Below are 16,192 nucleotides of genomic sequence, written 5' to 3'. Positions count from 1 at the left end.
CATTGAAAGTCATAGAACTGTGCCAAGTCACTTCTGAAAATCCCACCCCAGAATCTTCATCTCTTTGTTATTGTTCTTTTGATTTAAACTTGAAGGGACAAATTTGGCCCTCAGGTGCACATGGCTGTGCATTCATAGCCTCATAAATAACATTGTCTTGTAATATCACAAGGATAGATTCTGGCCACTGAGGTAGAAATCTCTAAGAAGAGAGAACATCATACATTTTTCAGTGTTGATTGGTCATATGCTCTCAATTACACAAGTGCAACCCTGTTAACTTTTCAGTGGACTTACACTAGCTTATCTGAGTGAAGATCTGGCCCTTTTATTTCTAAAGTCTCTTAAAATGTGTTAGTTTCTTCTAGCTACATCTCATTAATGTTACAGACTATTTACACCATTTCTAGTAGTACGGGTGATAACCAGTAGGTGGCAAGCTTTACTGCAAAGTATTTAGTGTAGAAAATTCAGAGACTCCAATATATTCTATCTTCTATTAAGTGTACCGCCAAGCATCTCACTTACATCAAAATGTCTTAACCATGGGGTAAAAGGTTTGGCACTAATTTCTCTAGTAATTAGATTAATATGGTGATGTTTTAAAGAGACTCAGATAATTACTTCATGTGTCAATCAGTCTAAAGTGATCAGTGCTTTGTTTGAATTTTTCTAATGTTAAACATTAATTTTAAGAATCTCTGTCAGAGCAGGTCACTGCTCAAGTGATCTTAATTCATTGAGAATGCAAAAGGCTCATTCTCTGCAGAGCTTAGTTTAAAATATGTGAGGACTCATAAGGTTATCTCTATATAAAGCTGCCAAAATCTAGCTCCCAAAAACATTTAAATGTTTCTTCTCTTGCCCTATTCTCCTTTCCCACTAAGTTAAATTGAGACATTTTTCTCCTGATGGCTTCCATTTAGCACTCAACCTGAGCCATCCTATGCACCCATGTGCCCTTTCTCCTGGGTATGGGCTACTCACACCACAGGTCACATCCTGCACAGGTGGGTGGGGAGTAAGTAGACCCTTTACCTTATTCTCCCCTACCCCATATGCAGTCACCAGCACACCTGGTAGCTGAAGCTGAAGTTGACTTACCTCGTGTCCTCACAGCACGGGGTCGATTGCTGCAGCTCCCCCCATCGACTTTGCTTCCTCCTCTCACTGAGCTGGAGTTCAGCAGTTGACGGGAGAGCGATCGGGGAATCGATTTATCGCATCTACACTACACGCAATGAATCGATCCCCGATAGATCCATCGCTATCCGCCAGATCGGTGGGTAGTGTAGATGTACCCTTTTTGAGTCACAGCCTGGTCTCTGCTGTGCTACTGGGGCCCTTATTCAGAGCAAGGTGCCAATCTAGCTTGTAGAGAGAGAGTACATTGCTGTGTGTCAAATTGAAACTGGAAAGAAAGAATAAAGTGTGATTATACAGTCTGGACAATACACTAGGAGCCAGATCATGGACCACACACTGCGGCAAAGAACCACAAGAGGGGGCCATGCAGATCTGTGCTGCCCCAAGGAGAGCTACAGGAAGATGGTAGCAGTGCAAATGCTACAGCTTGGTAAGAATCCAGCTGCCTACCTTCTTAACAGGAGAGGATGCCATCAGACCATTGTGCATAGATTCTTTCAGGAGCTCCAGTCTGCCTAACCTGTTAATGCAAATTCTTGATCCTGGTCTGCAAAGCCATCCGAAGGGAAGTACTCATCCTAAGCAACGATGGCATCTCCATCCAGGATTGCTGTGCTCCTTGGAACTATACAGATAAAATCCAAAGCACATGAGAGAGAGAAAGTGCCCAGTTCTTTATGGCCCTAAGGGCCCTTTATGTTGCTCTGACATAAACCAGACAGAAGCATCCCCCTGAGACTCTCCCCAGCTGAGCTGTTGACCTACCCCTCTTGTAGGTTGTATAGTCAGAGCTAGATACAACTGCTCATTACTTAAACAGCCTAATTTCTTCAGATATCCTAATCATACAGTTTCAATTAATGTAACTTTATAAACAGTTTGAAGAATGCATTAAGATCATATGGTCCTCAGAAGTGCCAAACATAGGTGCTAGTTTTCTTAAAGGAGCCAGCTTCATTAACTCTAACAAACTAATTAACAGGTTTACTTGTAAATTCTCAGATAATGAATTCTATACTCAAGTAAGTTTGGGAGGATCTGCTTCTCCCCCACCCTCATGTTCATAACTGAGGCTGAAATCCTTCTAGAAGAGCAAAAGTCAACCTTCACTATGGTATCATAACCAATGCCTCCATAAAAAGTCCTTCCCATCTCAGATTCTATTCTAGGCAGGAGACAGTGGGAGGGGAGAAAACTGTTTTCCCCCCACCCCAGCCACATATTAAGAAGCAAAACCAAAACCCTTTTCAGGTCTTCTTTATACATCAAAAAGGCATAAAAACACATGTTTTTCATTTGCAGGATACCTTAAAGGCCACTACTGGTTTTGGTCGAATCATGGAATTATTGTTAATATGGTATTGAGGACTATAATGTAATATGCACACACAGGCTACTTGTTTCATCAGATAATAATTAGGCCTTTGAGTCAATAAATATATCCATCCCTGGGTATGTGGGACCCACCCTCCAAATTGGTATATTTTATTTTCACAAATATCCAGAGCTCCTCTGCACATCTCATAAAGAGGAGGCCACATGAGGAGGCACAGCTCACCTCTCTGATCTCCAGATGTGTCACTCTGCCACAGTTCCTACTATAGGCATGTTTTTCTGGTAAGATTATCTGAGGCTTTGTCCCTCTGGCCACAGCAAAAGTCCACTACTTGCAGAACAAAACGAGGGAGTCGAAACCAAATAAGGCCTCTTGAACCCTCACTCAAACAACCAAAAAACCAAAACACTGGACAAGCCCTTTTGTCTTCTGTGACTGGCCTCATTGGTCTTTTGGTCTCCCCAAATGAACAGCCCTACTCCTTCCATCTCAGTCTCAGTTCTAAGTCTTTTGTATTACAGGCTGACTACTGTTCCATTGCCTTCCCAGGCTAAAGTTTTTTTTTATCTACAGGGCTCTGCAAATAGTCCACCTCCCATCAGTGGCATATCTCTCTCTGGACTGACTGCCAGCTCACACTTTGCAGGTGGGACAGCTGAGGTGTCAGGGAACCTCAGCTCTCCTTTTCCCTCGGTTCCAGTCTAGGGACCCTAAGAGTGAAGTGGCTGTCTCATTCATTAACACCCCACACTGCCTCACTTCCTACACTGCCAATCCCTTCCTCGGGCATTCAAAGCCAGTTCCCTCACAGGCTCTGTTCTTGGCTCCCTTTCTACAAGAAACTCCCTTGGCTCTTGGTGCATTTCCCCAGCCTGCCATTATTCTACCCCAGGAATCTCTCAGCAGTGAGCTAATTATCACTGATCTATCTCCACAGCCCAGTTATTGATGAGCCTCCCAGCTCATTGCTTCTCCTACCAATACCATCTACCCCATCCCATGAGCAGGCTGCCTCTCAGTCACCTGCTCTCTGGACTGTCAGTCCCAAGACCCAGGAAGAAATTAGAGACAGGTGATAGCTGAGCCTGAATTCCCTTTAAAGGGATAGCTCACCCACATACAAGGAACAGCATATTATTAAATATAACATTCTACCATTCATTATCAAGAGCTACAATACAATAAATGTATACTGCCTACTTCTAAAACAGGGCTCCAGAGCAAAAATTGAAAGGGAAAAAAGACTAATATGATGTATTCAGACCAGGACTGCAACACAGATTGTTTAATATAATATGCATTCTCCAGCACACATGCATCTTTTTTGTCTCTTGACTCATTAGCCTCTTTCAGCTTTATTTAGTAGCTTCTCAGCCAAGATGTGACAGCATCTTTTTTTCTGTTGTATAAATATGGATTTTCCCCTCCAGTAGTATACTTTTTTTTTATTTAAATAGCTTTACTGCTTTTATTCTGACTCCAGAATGATGCACAGTTCCAGGGGTACTATATTGTCCTCACTGAAGAAGTTCTGTTCTACTCAAATGTTCACTAGACATTACAGTATTTGTTCATATCATGGTGGCAATTGGTTACAAAAAAAGCTGCACTGGATAAAACTAATCTAGTAACAGTTTAAACATTATACACATTTTAAGCTTTTAACATTATTTCTACATCTTCTATTTTCTTTCATGGGCTGTGTGTCAATAACTAACCACCCCTCCTCCTCATTTCCACTCATTGGTCATGATTGGTTGTGACATTTGATCCATTATTGTAAGTCTATGTTAGGATTACCTACTGGTTTAGTAGGAGGCAATCACAGAATTGCTTCCTCAGGCCCCGAGTCAGCAGTCCATCCCTGTTCAACAAAGCACCTAGGGACAGGCTTATGTGCTTTGCTGGCTAGGGATGAACTTAAACATGTGCTTAAGTGTTTTGCTGAACTGAGGCCAAGGGTAACAGACATCCTGCAGCAACAGGATCATCTCTGACATCTCTTCATTGATCCTCTCAGACCTTACAAACCAAGTGGAGGGTGAGTCAGATCAGACCTGAATGAGAGAACTCCAAGGTGCTGCAGGAAGTGGTGCTGACAATTCCCTGGGTGGTATTCTTTCCTCTGAATTGGTCCTGAAGTAATGCCTTGTGATGATAGGGTCAATGAGCTGTTTCATTTTGGAAGACAGGGGTCTTTAAGTCCTGACTGTTAATGAGCAAGAAAGATCACATAGCACTCTGTAAGAAGAGAGTATTAACCCAGGTAATTCAGCTAAATTTCTGTATACCTAAATTCTTTGTGCTGTTTCAATTGGATAAAGTATTCTTCACTTGTTGCCCTGAACTGATGCTGTGTTCAGTTAAATAATTGCCATGTCTCCCTTCTCCCCCACAAGTGGCTGCATCTATTGGTGGATGAAGGTCTCTCTTTGTGTATCAGTTTATTAAAACACATTGGGATCCTTTAAGATGGGTGACAGGGGAAGGATCACTTGATGATTACCCGCTCTGTTCCCTTTCTCTGAAGCAGCTGGCATTGGCCATTATTGGAAGACAGGATTAAATGGACCTTTGGTCTGACCCAGTGTGGCTGTTCTTATGAAAGATGCTGTATACATGCAAGACTATTATCCCTCCTAATAAAATCAATTTAGGATCCAGTCTTCCACATCACATGCATTCCAAACCACTGGCTGACTGTACTAATGTTCACTGATGGTTGGGTCAGCATTGTGTTATTGGTATTAGGCGGTGAGTTTGCAAATCGTGCTGCTGCTGCCAATGGTCTCTGGAAGGGATGGGTAATAGGAAATTATACTCTGTTCATGCTGTGGTACTGGTTTTTGTATTGAAGAATTCATTGCCACCTCCTCCCCCAACTCTATTTTCTTTTCAACAGTGAAAAATTACAGGAGAGAGTTGGCATTTAAAACATGATACTAAGATTTGTAGTTCTTTCTTATTTATTTAAACTGCTGTGGAAGTTTCTCAGTAATTTTTGTGTTTCCTTCCTAGAGTCACTTAGCATAAGAAATGATTCCAGGTGCCTGTCAAACTCTTGCCAAAAGAACTCTACATGTGATGCTGCTGCTAAGGACGATTCCTGCCGCTGTGCAGACACAGTTGATATTTTGGGGAAAGACTGCAATAAAACTGATGATCCTTGCGCCTCAAACCCTTGTCTTCAAAATGCTACCTGTTTAAGCACTGCAGGAAACCTCAGCTTTACTTGTGAATGCCACACTGGAACTACCTGTGAAACAGCCATCAGCCTCTGTGACACAAACCCTTGTAGACATGGAGGCACTTGTCAGAATGGCCTGGCAGGCCCTACCTGTGTTTGTAGTGCAGGATACACGGGCATGCTGTGTGAGACCTACTTCAATGTGTGCATTTCTAATCCATGCCACAATGGAGCATTGTGCAGGGAAGGAATTGACGGGTACTCCTGCTACTGTGTCCCAGGCTATCAAGGCAAGCACTGTGACCTGGAAGTAAATGAATGTGATTCAGATCCCTGCTTGAATGGGGCTACATGTCTGAACCAGATAGGCAAGTATGACTGCATCTGCCCAGCTGAGTATATGGGTAAGCTCTATTAAAGACATCTTTTTTTTATTTTGACATGCAGAGCAAGTTTAGTTTATGTTCCAAGATATCTTTCTTACTATTTACTCACATTTTCATAACAAAGTCAGATCAAGTTCTCTGCTGAGTGCTGCTGCTTTATGAGTTATCACATGAGGTTTAGCTACTGGTGCTAGAGATGGAAGGATTCAGGAAGTTTCATATTACACAAAATCTACAGAACATTTGACAAAGATGAATCTACTTCACAGATTGAGTAACTTTCCTCTTAAAGCAACTTAAACTGGATGTGCTCAGAATGCTACACCATGCATTTCGCTAATCAAATAAAATCAGGTATATTATATCTTCAGGCACAGAATGTTTCAAAACTTCAGACTGAAATCCCCTGGACTGGATTTATTTGCCGAGCATGGCAGGCAATGCTCTTTGGCCTTTGCATTTGCTTTTCAGGATCCTTTTCTTCTGCCTTCACAGCCCATTCTCTCTCACTTCCTCCTCTGCTGAGTTTCTTTTTCAGACTTTTTTCAAATGCTTGATTCAATCTTTCTTTCCTTCTCTCCATCCCCTTTCCAGCTCAAAGTCATCTTTCTCCTTCTCCACTTTATTGGACCTACATGTCCACTTGATTTTTCAGTCAATCACTCTCACATACTGCCCTGTACATGACTTTACCCTTCATATTGTTTACTTCTAGTTTCTTTCTATGGTCTCTCCTAGTCTATGCAACATACTGACCAACGGTTTCCCCTACCACTCATTTTCCTGCACCACTTCTTAACCAAGCACTTGCAACCTGTTACGTGGCTGACTCCCCAGTCAAACACCCTTCCTCAAAACCATAGGAAAGATTCTGAATGAAACACAAAGCTCAGAAAGTTCCCTCCAGCATGGAAACTGGGAACAGTTGTTCAGTGGGTCCACGTATTCTAAAATGCATTTTCACTCTCCTCTCATAAATAGTCAGGTTGACCTTTTAAGTGATGCAGACATTTTATATTTAGAGAGTGCACTTCAGAAGCATGGACATTTGTCCAAATGGTTGTTAGCATTACATTCGGCCATGCAAGAGACCTAGATTCATTACCCATGTTCAGTTCCTCATTCTTCAAGCTGCTGTTGGTTAAGACTGTTGGAGAGGCAGCTTACGCAGCCTTTGCTGGCACCTTCTATCTCTGTGTTAAGACTATTAACAATGGGCCCACTTGATCAGATATTGCCCTGGTGTCATAGCACCTCAGTGTGGGTTAAGCGCCTTAGAACTATGATAGATGATTACATAGGTTTAAAAGGAAGATCACTGTGATAAAGTATCACGCTCGAAGAAGTTCTCTCTGAAGGACTAGGGGAAAAAGTCTTTTACCTTTGAAGAATAGCTATTTAGAGCCAAACTTTCATCCTTTCACTTTGAAACCTACAAAACAAAAATGTGCATTCATAGTGTCTACAAAACCCACATTCGTTGCACATTCCGTGTCTGAACACACTTTTTTGTATTTGCTGTTTAGCTCCAGTGCCTGAAAAATTTGGCTTTATTGTTAATCTTATTGAAAAACTAAAATCAATAAACTCCATTATCTAATTGGATTTCATTTGACATCTTAAAGACTACATGGAGTTAGATAACAAAGCCACAAGGAAAAAAAACAAAAACAAACCCCCCCCACAATGCTGTTGGGTTCCAGCACAGCATTTTGAAGTAATGCCGTTACATACAGCAACATTTTTCAGGAATGTGTGTCCTTAAATAATCAAGTGTGGTTTTTTTCTTGCTTATCATGTAATTCACTCTATGGGGAAGCACTTTCATGGTTCCAGGTCATTGCTTTAGTCGGCATTCTGATTTTGTGTAATAAACAGTCTCATAGAATGCAGATCTCTGTTCTTGGATGGCATGGGGGGAGGGTTAGCACTATCAAGCTAATAAAAAAAGCAGCTAACAAGTTTTAATGGCTGATCTGTAGTGAGGTAAGGGGGAAAACACTAGACAGTATAAAAAATTATCATAGTTGCTTCAAGCGATTCAAATGAATAAGAAATAAAAGATGTGGTTTAAAACCCCATCCAAAAGACTCCACAAGGGAGGAGAAGTCAGAAGGTAAAAGCAGATTTCTGTTGCTGACACAGAATTCATTTGGAAGCCAGCCCTCTGTTAATATCCTTCATGTGCAGAGAATGTTATTTGAAGGAAGCTTGTTGCCTTCCTGCCACCCTGCTGCTACCAGTGGGTGTCTCATCCCAGGCCAAGGGATGTGAAAACTACAGAACTAGGGGAAAGCTGAAGAGGAGAAAGAAAGAAAAAACCTATTAGCAAGCAGCATGGCTACTCTGAAATGATCAGACTTGACCCAGACCTCCTGTTGTACTCAGGAAGCTGTAGTTGTTTAACTTGTGCTATTAGCTCGATCCAGGGCTGGATCTATAGCAAAGGAGATCTGTTTGAAGCAAAGAGGATATACTTTATGGGGGGGGAGAGACACACAATAAAGGGGAAAAAAAAGGGAGAGAAGCGAAAAATTAGAGCAACACAGATTGGAGGAAGCGCACTCTGCTGGAGTCAGACTCCTTTTATCTCAGAGCTCTGCTGTTTCCCAAACTAAGTCTCTGCTCTCCCCAAAATCAAGGACTATCATTCGGATGATATGTCTACACTGCAATTAAAAACCTGCGACTGGCCTGTGCCAGGGGGCTCAGGCTCACAGGGCTCAGGCTAAGGGGCTGTTTAATTGTGGTGTAGGCATTCAGGCTCAGGCTGCAGTCCAGCTCTGGGACCCTCTCCCCTTGCAATCAGTACAATACAAGAGTTAAGAGGTGGAGGAAAGAGGTGGAAGCCAAGGAAGGAAAAGAGGTTTCGTATACAAAGCAGAAGAAATTGCACTGTTTTGATGTACAGCTCAGCCATGGCTTCCAGCAGCAATGAGGCTAATAACAATAATTCTATAAAAGGAGTAGTTGACTGTTCCTTCAGCATTAAACTACCAGCTTTTAAAGCCTACTTAACCAAATGATTTATCAGAAGCCGTTTTTGTTATTTTCTGCACCTTGCTGTGAGTTGTGTTAAACGCATAAGCCAGAGGGATTATTGGATGAAAGCCCTGAGGTGTCCCCACTGGTAATAAAAATCCTCATTTACTCTGTCAGAGGATCTTGCCAACTGTTATTATCCTGGCCTGACACCATGAATCACAGTGGGAAGTCATCCAACCTCATCTCATTTCCCTAGGATGTTAAAGAGGTTATAACTTTTGATACATAGGTGGAGAATGCACAGTAAATCTACAGCAGTAATGTTAACCAAATGCTGGAGTGACTGGCTTTAGTTGCTACCAGTTTCATGGGCTTTCACTGCTACTTTGTGTGATTGGTATGTTGCATGCAATTCCTAAAATAGCTGAGAAATCTCTCACATCATTCTTACACAAATGGGAGAGGTTAGACTGTCTGAAGAGCTGAAGAATGGAAAATTTAGCATGAAATCTCTATTTTACTATGATATGCACTGCATGTGTGAAATTATGTAGAAGACGTGTCATACAGCTGTTAAATAATGAAGCTCAATTGGTTTGTCAAACCTTTCCTGGATATGCTGGCAAAATGCAATATTTCTCCATTGTACTGAATTACACTTTCATTTCACTTAAGCAAACAGAGCATGGTATAAGAGTCTGCTCCTTGCTGATAGCCGGTCACATTTATCTTCTTACTGCACACAGTTGAAACCAATCTCCCATTGCCAGTAGGCAAACATTTAAGTGTAAATTATCAAATATGTATACTGCAGTTCCAAAAATAAATCCTATTCAGAGACAACAGAAAAGGCCATTTTGATTGCACTTGGCAACAGATAAAATAGATCTAATAGGCCAAATTCATCCTAGGTGCAATTCCATTTACTACAGTAGAATTATACTTGAGATGACTCCGGCACAATGTGAGGATATTATTGCATGCCCCAAACTATGTCCTCACCTCCTTCACTCTGCCTTTTTGCACTGATTTAGTATTTCCAGCAGTAGTGGACATGCCAGGCCAGTATTTAAAGTAGCTTTTTAAAACTCCATCCTCCTTCCCTGTTGTGTCAGGGCATTGCAGCTATGATGCACTAAGTTATTCACTTGTAATGCTCTGTGATTGCACACATGTATTGACACTATGATTGCTAGCAAATATAGATATATGTGCAGTATGGATAATGACCAACTGCTGCAAAGACATAGAACTCCTCTGTTTGAGACAAGAGTTTTCTCTTAATTTTCAATGGCACAAGAGGCAGAATCCACTTTTCAAGCTAGTCACTAGAAGGTAAGATACTTACACAGGAGATACGGTATGCTACAGGAGGGCTGACATAGTCCATCCAGCACAGGGCAGTTGTACTCCTCCATACAAGTCAGTTTATAATGTCTGACCATTCTTTCACCCCTGCCATGCTTGGGCAAAATGTAATTTAAAGGCCAAAGTTTTCAAACTTGGGTGCCTGTTGTCAAGCACCTGGCTACGTGACCTGATCCAGTTTCAGAGGTGCTGAGAACCCATACAGCTCCCACTGAAATCAGAACGGGAGCACTCAGCACCTCTGGAAAAAATCAGCTCACTTATGTTCTTAAATAGGGACTTAGGTGCCTAACTCTGAGCACCCAGTGTGATGCTTTATAAAGCCCCACTAAATGTTTATCATCTTCTGCCCTCCCTCTCTCCTCACTGGGGCTGTGCACTCAGGTGAATATTTGTGTTCAGTTTTTTAATTAGCTAAGAACAGGATGAATAATGGGCCTGGTTCTGCAGAGCACTTATGCATGTGATTAACTTAAAATGTGTGAGTCATCCCAATAATTTCAATTCAGACTACTCAAGTACACTGAAGTTAAACATGGACTTAAAAGTTTTGCTGGATCAAGGGCTGAATGTCTTTTCTTTTAAGGGTTAGGCCTGTACAATATGAATGGAGATTTCTGTTGGTGCGGTTTTATTTTAATTGTCTTTTTACCGTATTTAGGGCAGCATTACAGTTAAACACAGGTACATATCTTTCTTTTCTTGTTCTTAAAATGTCATGCTTCTGGATGTCAGCCTCACAATGCATAGCATATCACATTGGGTAGCTACATTGAAGTGGGAGAGGAGTTTCTGAAGCACCTGGTCACTGGAGTTAATGGACCAAAGGCATGACCCAATGTAGCAAAGCCAATGTTCTTGTGTTAATAATCAGGCTGTCCTCTGGCCTGTAATTTTAAATCTGCTTGAAGTGAGACTTTTTTGCACTAGTTTCATTTTGTCACATGGTTTCCAGTGTTTGGAGCAAGCTGTTAATGAGCTCTGGCAGATTTATGATCACTAGACATAGTTCTGCAAACATTTTTTACAAGCTCAATTATTCATAGGGCAGCAACCATGGAGGAGTTCCTTGCTGTATCTGGATGAAATGCACATTACCACAAAATGTTCCAGTTGTAGGACCTAATGCTACACTCCTCACATATGCAAAACTCCCTCTGAAATCAGTAGTTAATTGAAGCAATGAAGCCTCAGAATATTGTTGTTTTGCATACATTGAAGACGACCTATCATATTTTTAGAAAATATACTTCAACAACCTCTGATAATAATCCTAGTTATTTTATGTACCAGTATGTTTTTAAAGAACATTTTAAACCATCAGTGTTAGCATTTACTACTACAACTATATTGAAAGATCCCATTTTTCAAGGTTTATTCTAATTTATTGTGATAGTTCCAGCTGTAATACAGAATTTTACAAACGTGCTGCATTTGTTTTTGGCCTAATTAAGTCAGCAACCAAGTCATATAGAGTCTAACACAAGCAGCCTAAAGGTTTGGGAAAAATACACTTAATCAAAGTGTACATATCACTCAGTGTATCATGTACACTATCTGTAAATACATAGTTATTTTAAAACTGGAAATTATTTACAGCCAATTGAGAACCTTTCATTTTATTCAATTCAATTAAATGAGAACCTATCCATTGTGCCAGGTTCTGTACAGATATTACAAAACATATACTTTGTATCTATGGATAAACAGTATCAACCCCAGCATAAATCTTGAGTAACTCCAAAGAGTTAAGCCTGGCTACATGTGGACTGATTGACAGCATAATTTGGCCAGATATGTCAATGTAGGCAATTTTAATTGTTAAATGATACTTGATATAGAAACTAAAAAATTTATGTTTCTACTCTGCAAAGAAACTGTAAAAATGCCAGCTTTCCTACCCTGTGAATCTTCAGACATAGCTCCTTACTTTAAATGAAGGGGAGGGAAAATCACGGTTTATTGCTACTAATACTGCAGTAACAACACAGCTACTGAAGAATAACCTGGATGCCATGATCATCAGTATTATTAATTGAGTAAATATGATAAGTAATTGATTCAGACATGGAACCCCACAATGCTATTTCTGTAGGGCAATCTTTCAGATTATAATGGTGCTTTAAAATATATTATGGCCTACTAGCTGGGAAATTCTCATTTACAAACCAAACAGGATTTTTTTTAGTGCAAAAATAGTCCAATAATTTAACAACTACACATTTTCTTAAGTGTATGAAAATATTTTTCTCTGGACCTTGTGCATGAAATGTTCAGAAATGGCCTCTAACATTACAATCCACCATTTCTGATGACAAGGTTTTAATTCTCAAATTGGGTAGTTTCCCATAAGCACTCAATGTGCATCTGCAAATACAGTTTACACTTGTAATACTGAGTTTTGCATGTGCAAGAGCTGGGAAATCAAATGTGCATGTTTAGTTTTAGAGGCTTATAAATATTTGCTTTTATACTGGAAGTCTGAGCATTGATTGAATAAGAGTTAGAAATAGAAATGTATTATAAGAAACATGACAGATTTAACCCAAGGTACATTATGTTGTGTCTGAATATAACAGCATGGTACCCAAGTGCTCCCTCCTGGCTGGGTGTGTCTACAGTCTTTAAACAATCTCAGCCCTGGTATTCATAGACTTAAGGTCAGTAGGGACCATTATGGTCATCTAGTCTGACCTCCTGCCAGGGCCGCCCAGAGGGGGGGGCAAAGGGGGCAATTTGCCCCGGGCCCCGGGCTCCGCAGGGGCCCCTAAGAGAAGAGCGGAGGCTCCCGCCTCCGCCCCTCTCCTGGAGCCTCAGCATCTCCGGCGGGGCCCCTGAGCCCCGCCCCACTCAGAGACGGTCCCGCCCCGGCCCCAGCCCCAGCCTCTTACCGAGCACGTCTCTGGCGGGGCCTGAGCTCCGTCCCGCTCAGAGCCGCGTGGTGAGCGGGGCGGGGCTGGGAGCTCCAACGGGGCCTGAGCCCCGCCCCGCTCAGAGCGCCGTGGGGAGGGGGCGGGGCAGCTGCCTCCGCTCGGCGTGGAGCTCACAGCCCCGCCACCTCACCACGCGGCTCTGAGCGGGACGGAGCTCAGACCCCGCCGGAGACGTGCTCGGTAAGAGGCTGGGGCCGGGACCGGGGTGGGGGGGAGGAGCGGGACCGTCGGGGCCGGGGGTGGGACCGGGGGCGGGGGGGGAGCGGGACCCGCCGCCGCTGCCGCCGAAGCGCAGCCCGGTCTTCGGCGGCGGGGGGCCCCTTCTGTTCCGGGACCCGCCGCCTAAGTGCCCGGAAGGCCCGCAGCGGGGACCCCACCCCCCGCCACCGAATTACCGCCGAAGACCGGGCTGCGCTTCGGCGGCGGGTCCCGCTTCGGCGGTAATTCGGCGGCGGGGGGCGCCCGCCGCGGGTCTTCGGGGCACTTTGGCGGCGGGTCCCGGAATGGAAGGGGCCCCCCGCCGCCGAAGACCCCGGGCCCCCAGAATCCTCTGGGCGGCCCTGCCTCCTGCACAATGCAGGCCACAGAATCTCACCCACCCACTCCTGTAACAAACCCCTAACCTATGTCTGAGTTATTGAAGTCCTCAAATTGTGGTTTAAAGACCTCAAGGTGCAGAGAATCCTCCAGCAAGTGACTTCTGCCCCACGCTGCAAAGGAAAGCAAAAAACCTCCAGGGCCTCTGCCAATCTTCCCTGGAGGAAAATTCCTTCTGACCCCAAATATGGCGATCAGTTAAACCCTGAGCATGTGGGCAAGTGTAGTGAGGCGGCCTGGCTCCCGGCGGCCCCTGAGAGAGAGGAACCAGAGCAGCAACCCCAGTGGGCGGAGCTGCCGCCACCTGTTCCCGCCCCCCCAGAAGTCAAGGGGCGGGACAGGAAGTATAAAAGCCCGGCCCCAGCGCTCAATTGGAGCCCAGCGGCCGGAGAGGACAGACGCTCCTACTCGGGCTCCTGCCGGACCGAGCCTGCCCCGAGCCAGGTACCCTGACACAGACGGACCGAGCCTCCCTCAAGCCAGGTACCCGGACACAGACGGACCGAGCCTCCCTCGAGCCAGGTATCCGGACGTGGACCGCCCGAGCCTCCCTCGAGCCAGGTACCCCGAGGTGGACTGGCCGAGCCTGCCCCGAGCCCGGTACCCCGAGGAGCGGCCCGAGCGTCCCCTTGACCCGAGTCCGGAGGAGCGGCCCGACCTAGACAGCCCTCAGCACGCCGAGGAGCCCATGGTGTGGGACCCCGCTCCCGAGCCCCACGATGAGCAGGTACCCATGGAGGGGGAGACGGGAAATAGCCCGGGGGTAGCTGACCCCAGTCTGGCTACGACAGAGGAAGAGCTGATGTCGGTGTGTTTCAGTCAGGACCCCACCGACACAGCAGCAGACTGACTGCCGCTGGTAGAGCCCCGGGCTGGGACACAGTGGAGTGGGTGGGCCTGTGTCCCCCTTGCCACCCCACTTACGGGTGGCAGTCTCCCCTTCACACCAGCGTTCAGGCATAGAAGCCTGCACGCACCTGCTGTTGCTCAGCTCCTGCCCGAGGACCTGAGCCCCTTGAACTATTGGTTGCTGCCCCGCCCTGACCTAGGGCTTGGGCTTACAGACTATCATTGCTGCTCAGCCCCTGCTGTAAGGACCTGAGCCCTGAACTATCATTGCTGCTCAGCCCCTGCTGTAAGGACCTGAGCCCTGAACTATCATTGCTGCTCAGCCCCTGCTGTAAGGACCTGAGCCTAGAACTGCTGTGTTGCTGCCCCGCCCTGACTAAGGGCCTGGGCTTCCTGACTTGGTTATTACTGCTCAGCTCCTAAAGTAAGGACCTGAGCTCTGAGACTAGTGCTACTGCCCCGCCCCTGGGGCAGGGACCGGAGCCCTAAACTTAGCACATAGGGCTTGGCTACACTTACAAGTTGCAGCGCTGGTGGAGGCTTTCCAGCGCTGCAACAACACCCCGTCCACACTTGCAGGGCACAACCAGCGCTGCAACTCCCTGGTTGCAGCGCTGGCTGAAAACCCATCCCGGCAGGGGTATAAGGAGTGCAGCGCTGGTGATCCAGCGCTGCCCAGCAGGTGTGGACACTCACCAGCGCTTTACCTGTCCTCCAGGGAATAAGGAGGTATCCCAGAATTCCTGTTCAGCCACTCTGCACATCAGTTTGCACTCTACTGCTCTTGGCTCAGGTGACCCGCCCTGTAAATGCCCCGGGAAATTTAAAAATCTCCTTCCTGTTTGCTGCAGCCAGGTGTGGAGTGCAATCAGTTTTAATCAGTTACAGGTGACCATGCCTCCACGCGGCAAACGAGCCCCAGCATGGAGCACTGGTGAATTGCAGGACCTCATCAGTGTTTGGGGTGAGGCATCTGTTCAGGCACAGCTGCGCTCCGGCCGTAGGAATTACGATATCTTTGAGCAGATATCAAGGGCCATGCTGGATCGGGGCCATGATCGGGACGCAGTACAATGCAGGGTGAAAATTAAAGAGCTGCGGAGTGCCTATTACAAAGCCCGAGAGGGGAATCGACGATCCGGAGCTGCTCCCACGACCTGCCGTTTTTACAGGGAGATGGATGAGATACTTGGGGGTGACCCCACTGCCAATCCCAGGATAACGATGGACACTTCTGAGCAGGCTGGGGGACAGGAGGAGGAGGCGGAGGAGGCGGCGGAGGCGGAGGCGTGGGGGGGGGGAGGAAACCGCGAGTGAAGCTCCTGGCATGGGGGAAGAAACCGCAGATTCCCTGGAGGCATGCAGCCAGGAGCTCTTCTCAAGCCAGGAGGAAAGCACCCAATCG

At 45.3% G+C, this 16,192-nt stretch overlaps 1 protein-coding gene across 1 annotated transcript in view; it reads left to right on the top strand.

Moving 5' to 3' along the window:
* Positions 1–4,447: 4,447 nt before the first annotated feature.
* CRB1 (crumbs cell polarity complex component 1) overlaps positions 4,448–16,192 on the top strand; it is a gene marked incomplete at its 5' end in the record, with an annotated part of 116,549 nt that continues 104,804 nt past the window's right edge. Inside the window, 2 exons of the mRNA XM_045027118.1 lie at positions 4,448–4,523; positions 5,501–6,073. Coding sequence (XP_044883053.1) covers positions 4,448–4,523; positions 5,501–6,073 — 649 coding nt within the window. The remainder of the gene's footprint in view (positions 4,524–5,500; positions 6,074–16,192) is intronic.

This window comes from Mauremys mutica, chromosome 8, assembly GCF_020497125.1.
Source record: "Mauremys mutica isolate MM-2020 ecotype Southern chromosome 8, ASM2049712v1, whole genome shotgun sequence".
NCBI classification, from domain to species: domain Eukaryota; kingdom Metazoa; phylum Chordata; order Testudines; family Geoemydidae; genus Mauremys; species Mauremys mutica.
The sequence above is the reverse complement of the archived record's forward strand: the minus strand, read 5'-3'. Positions and strand labels throughout refer to the sequence as shown.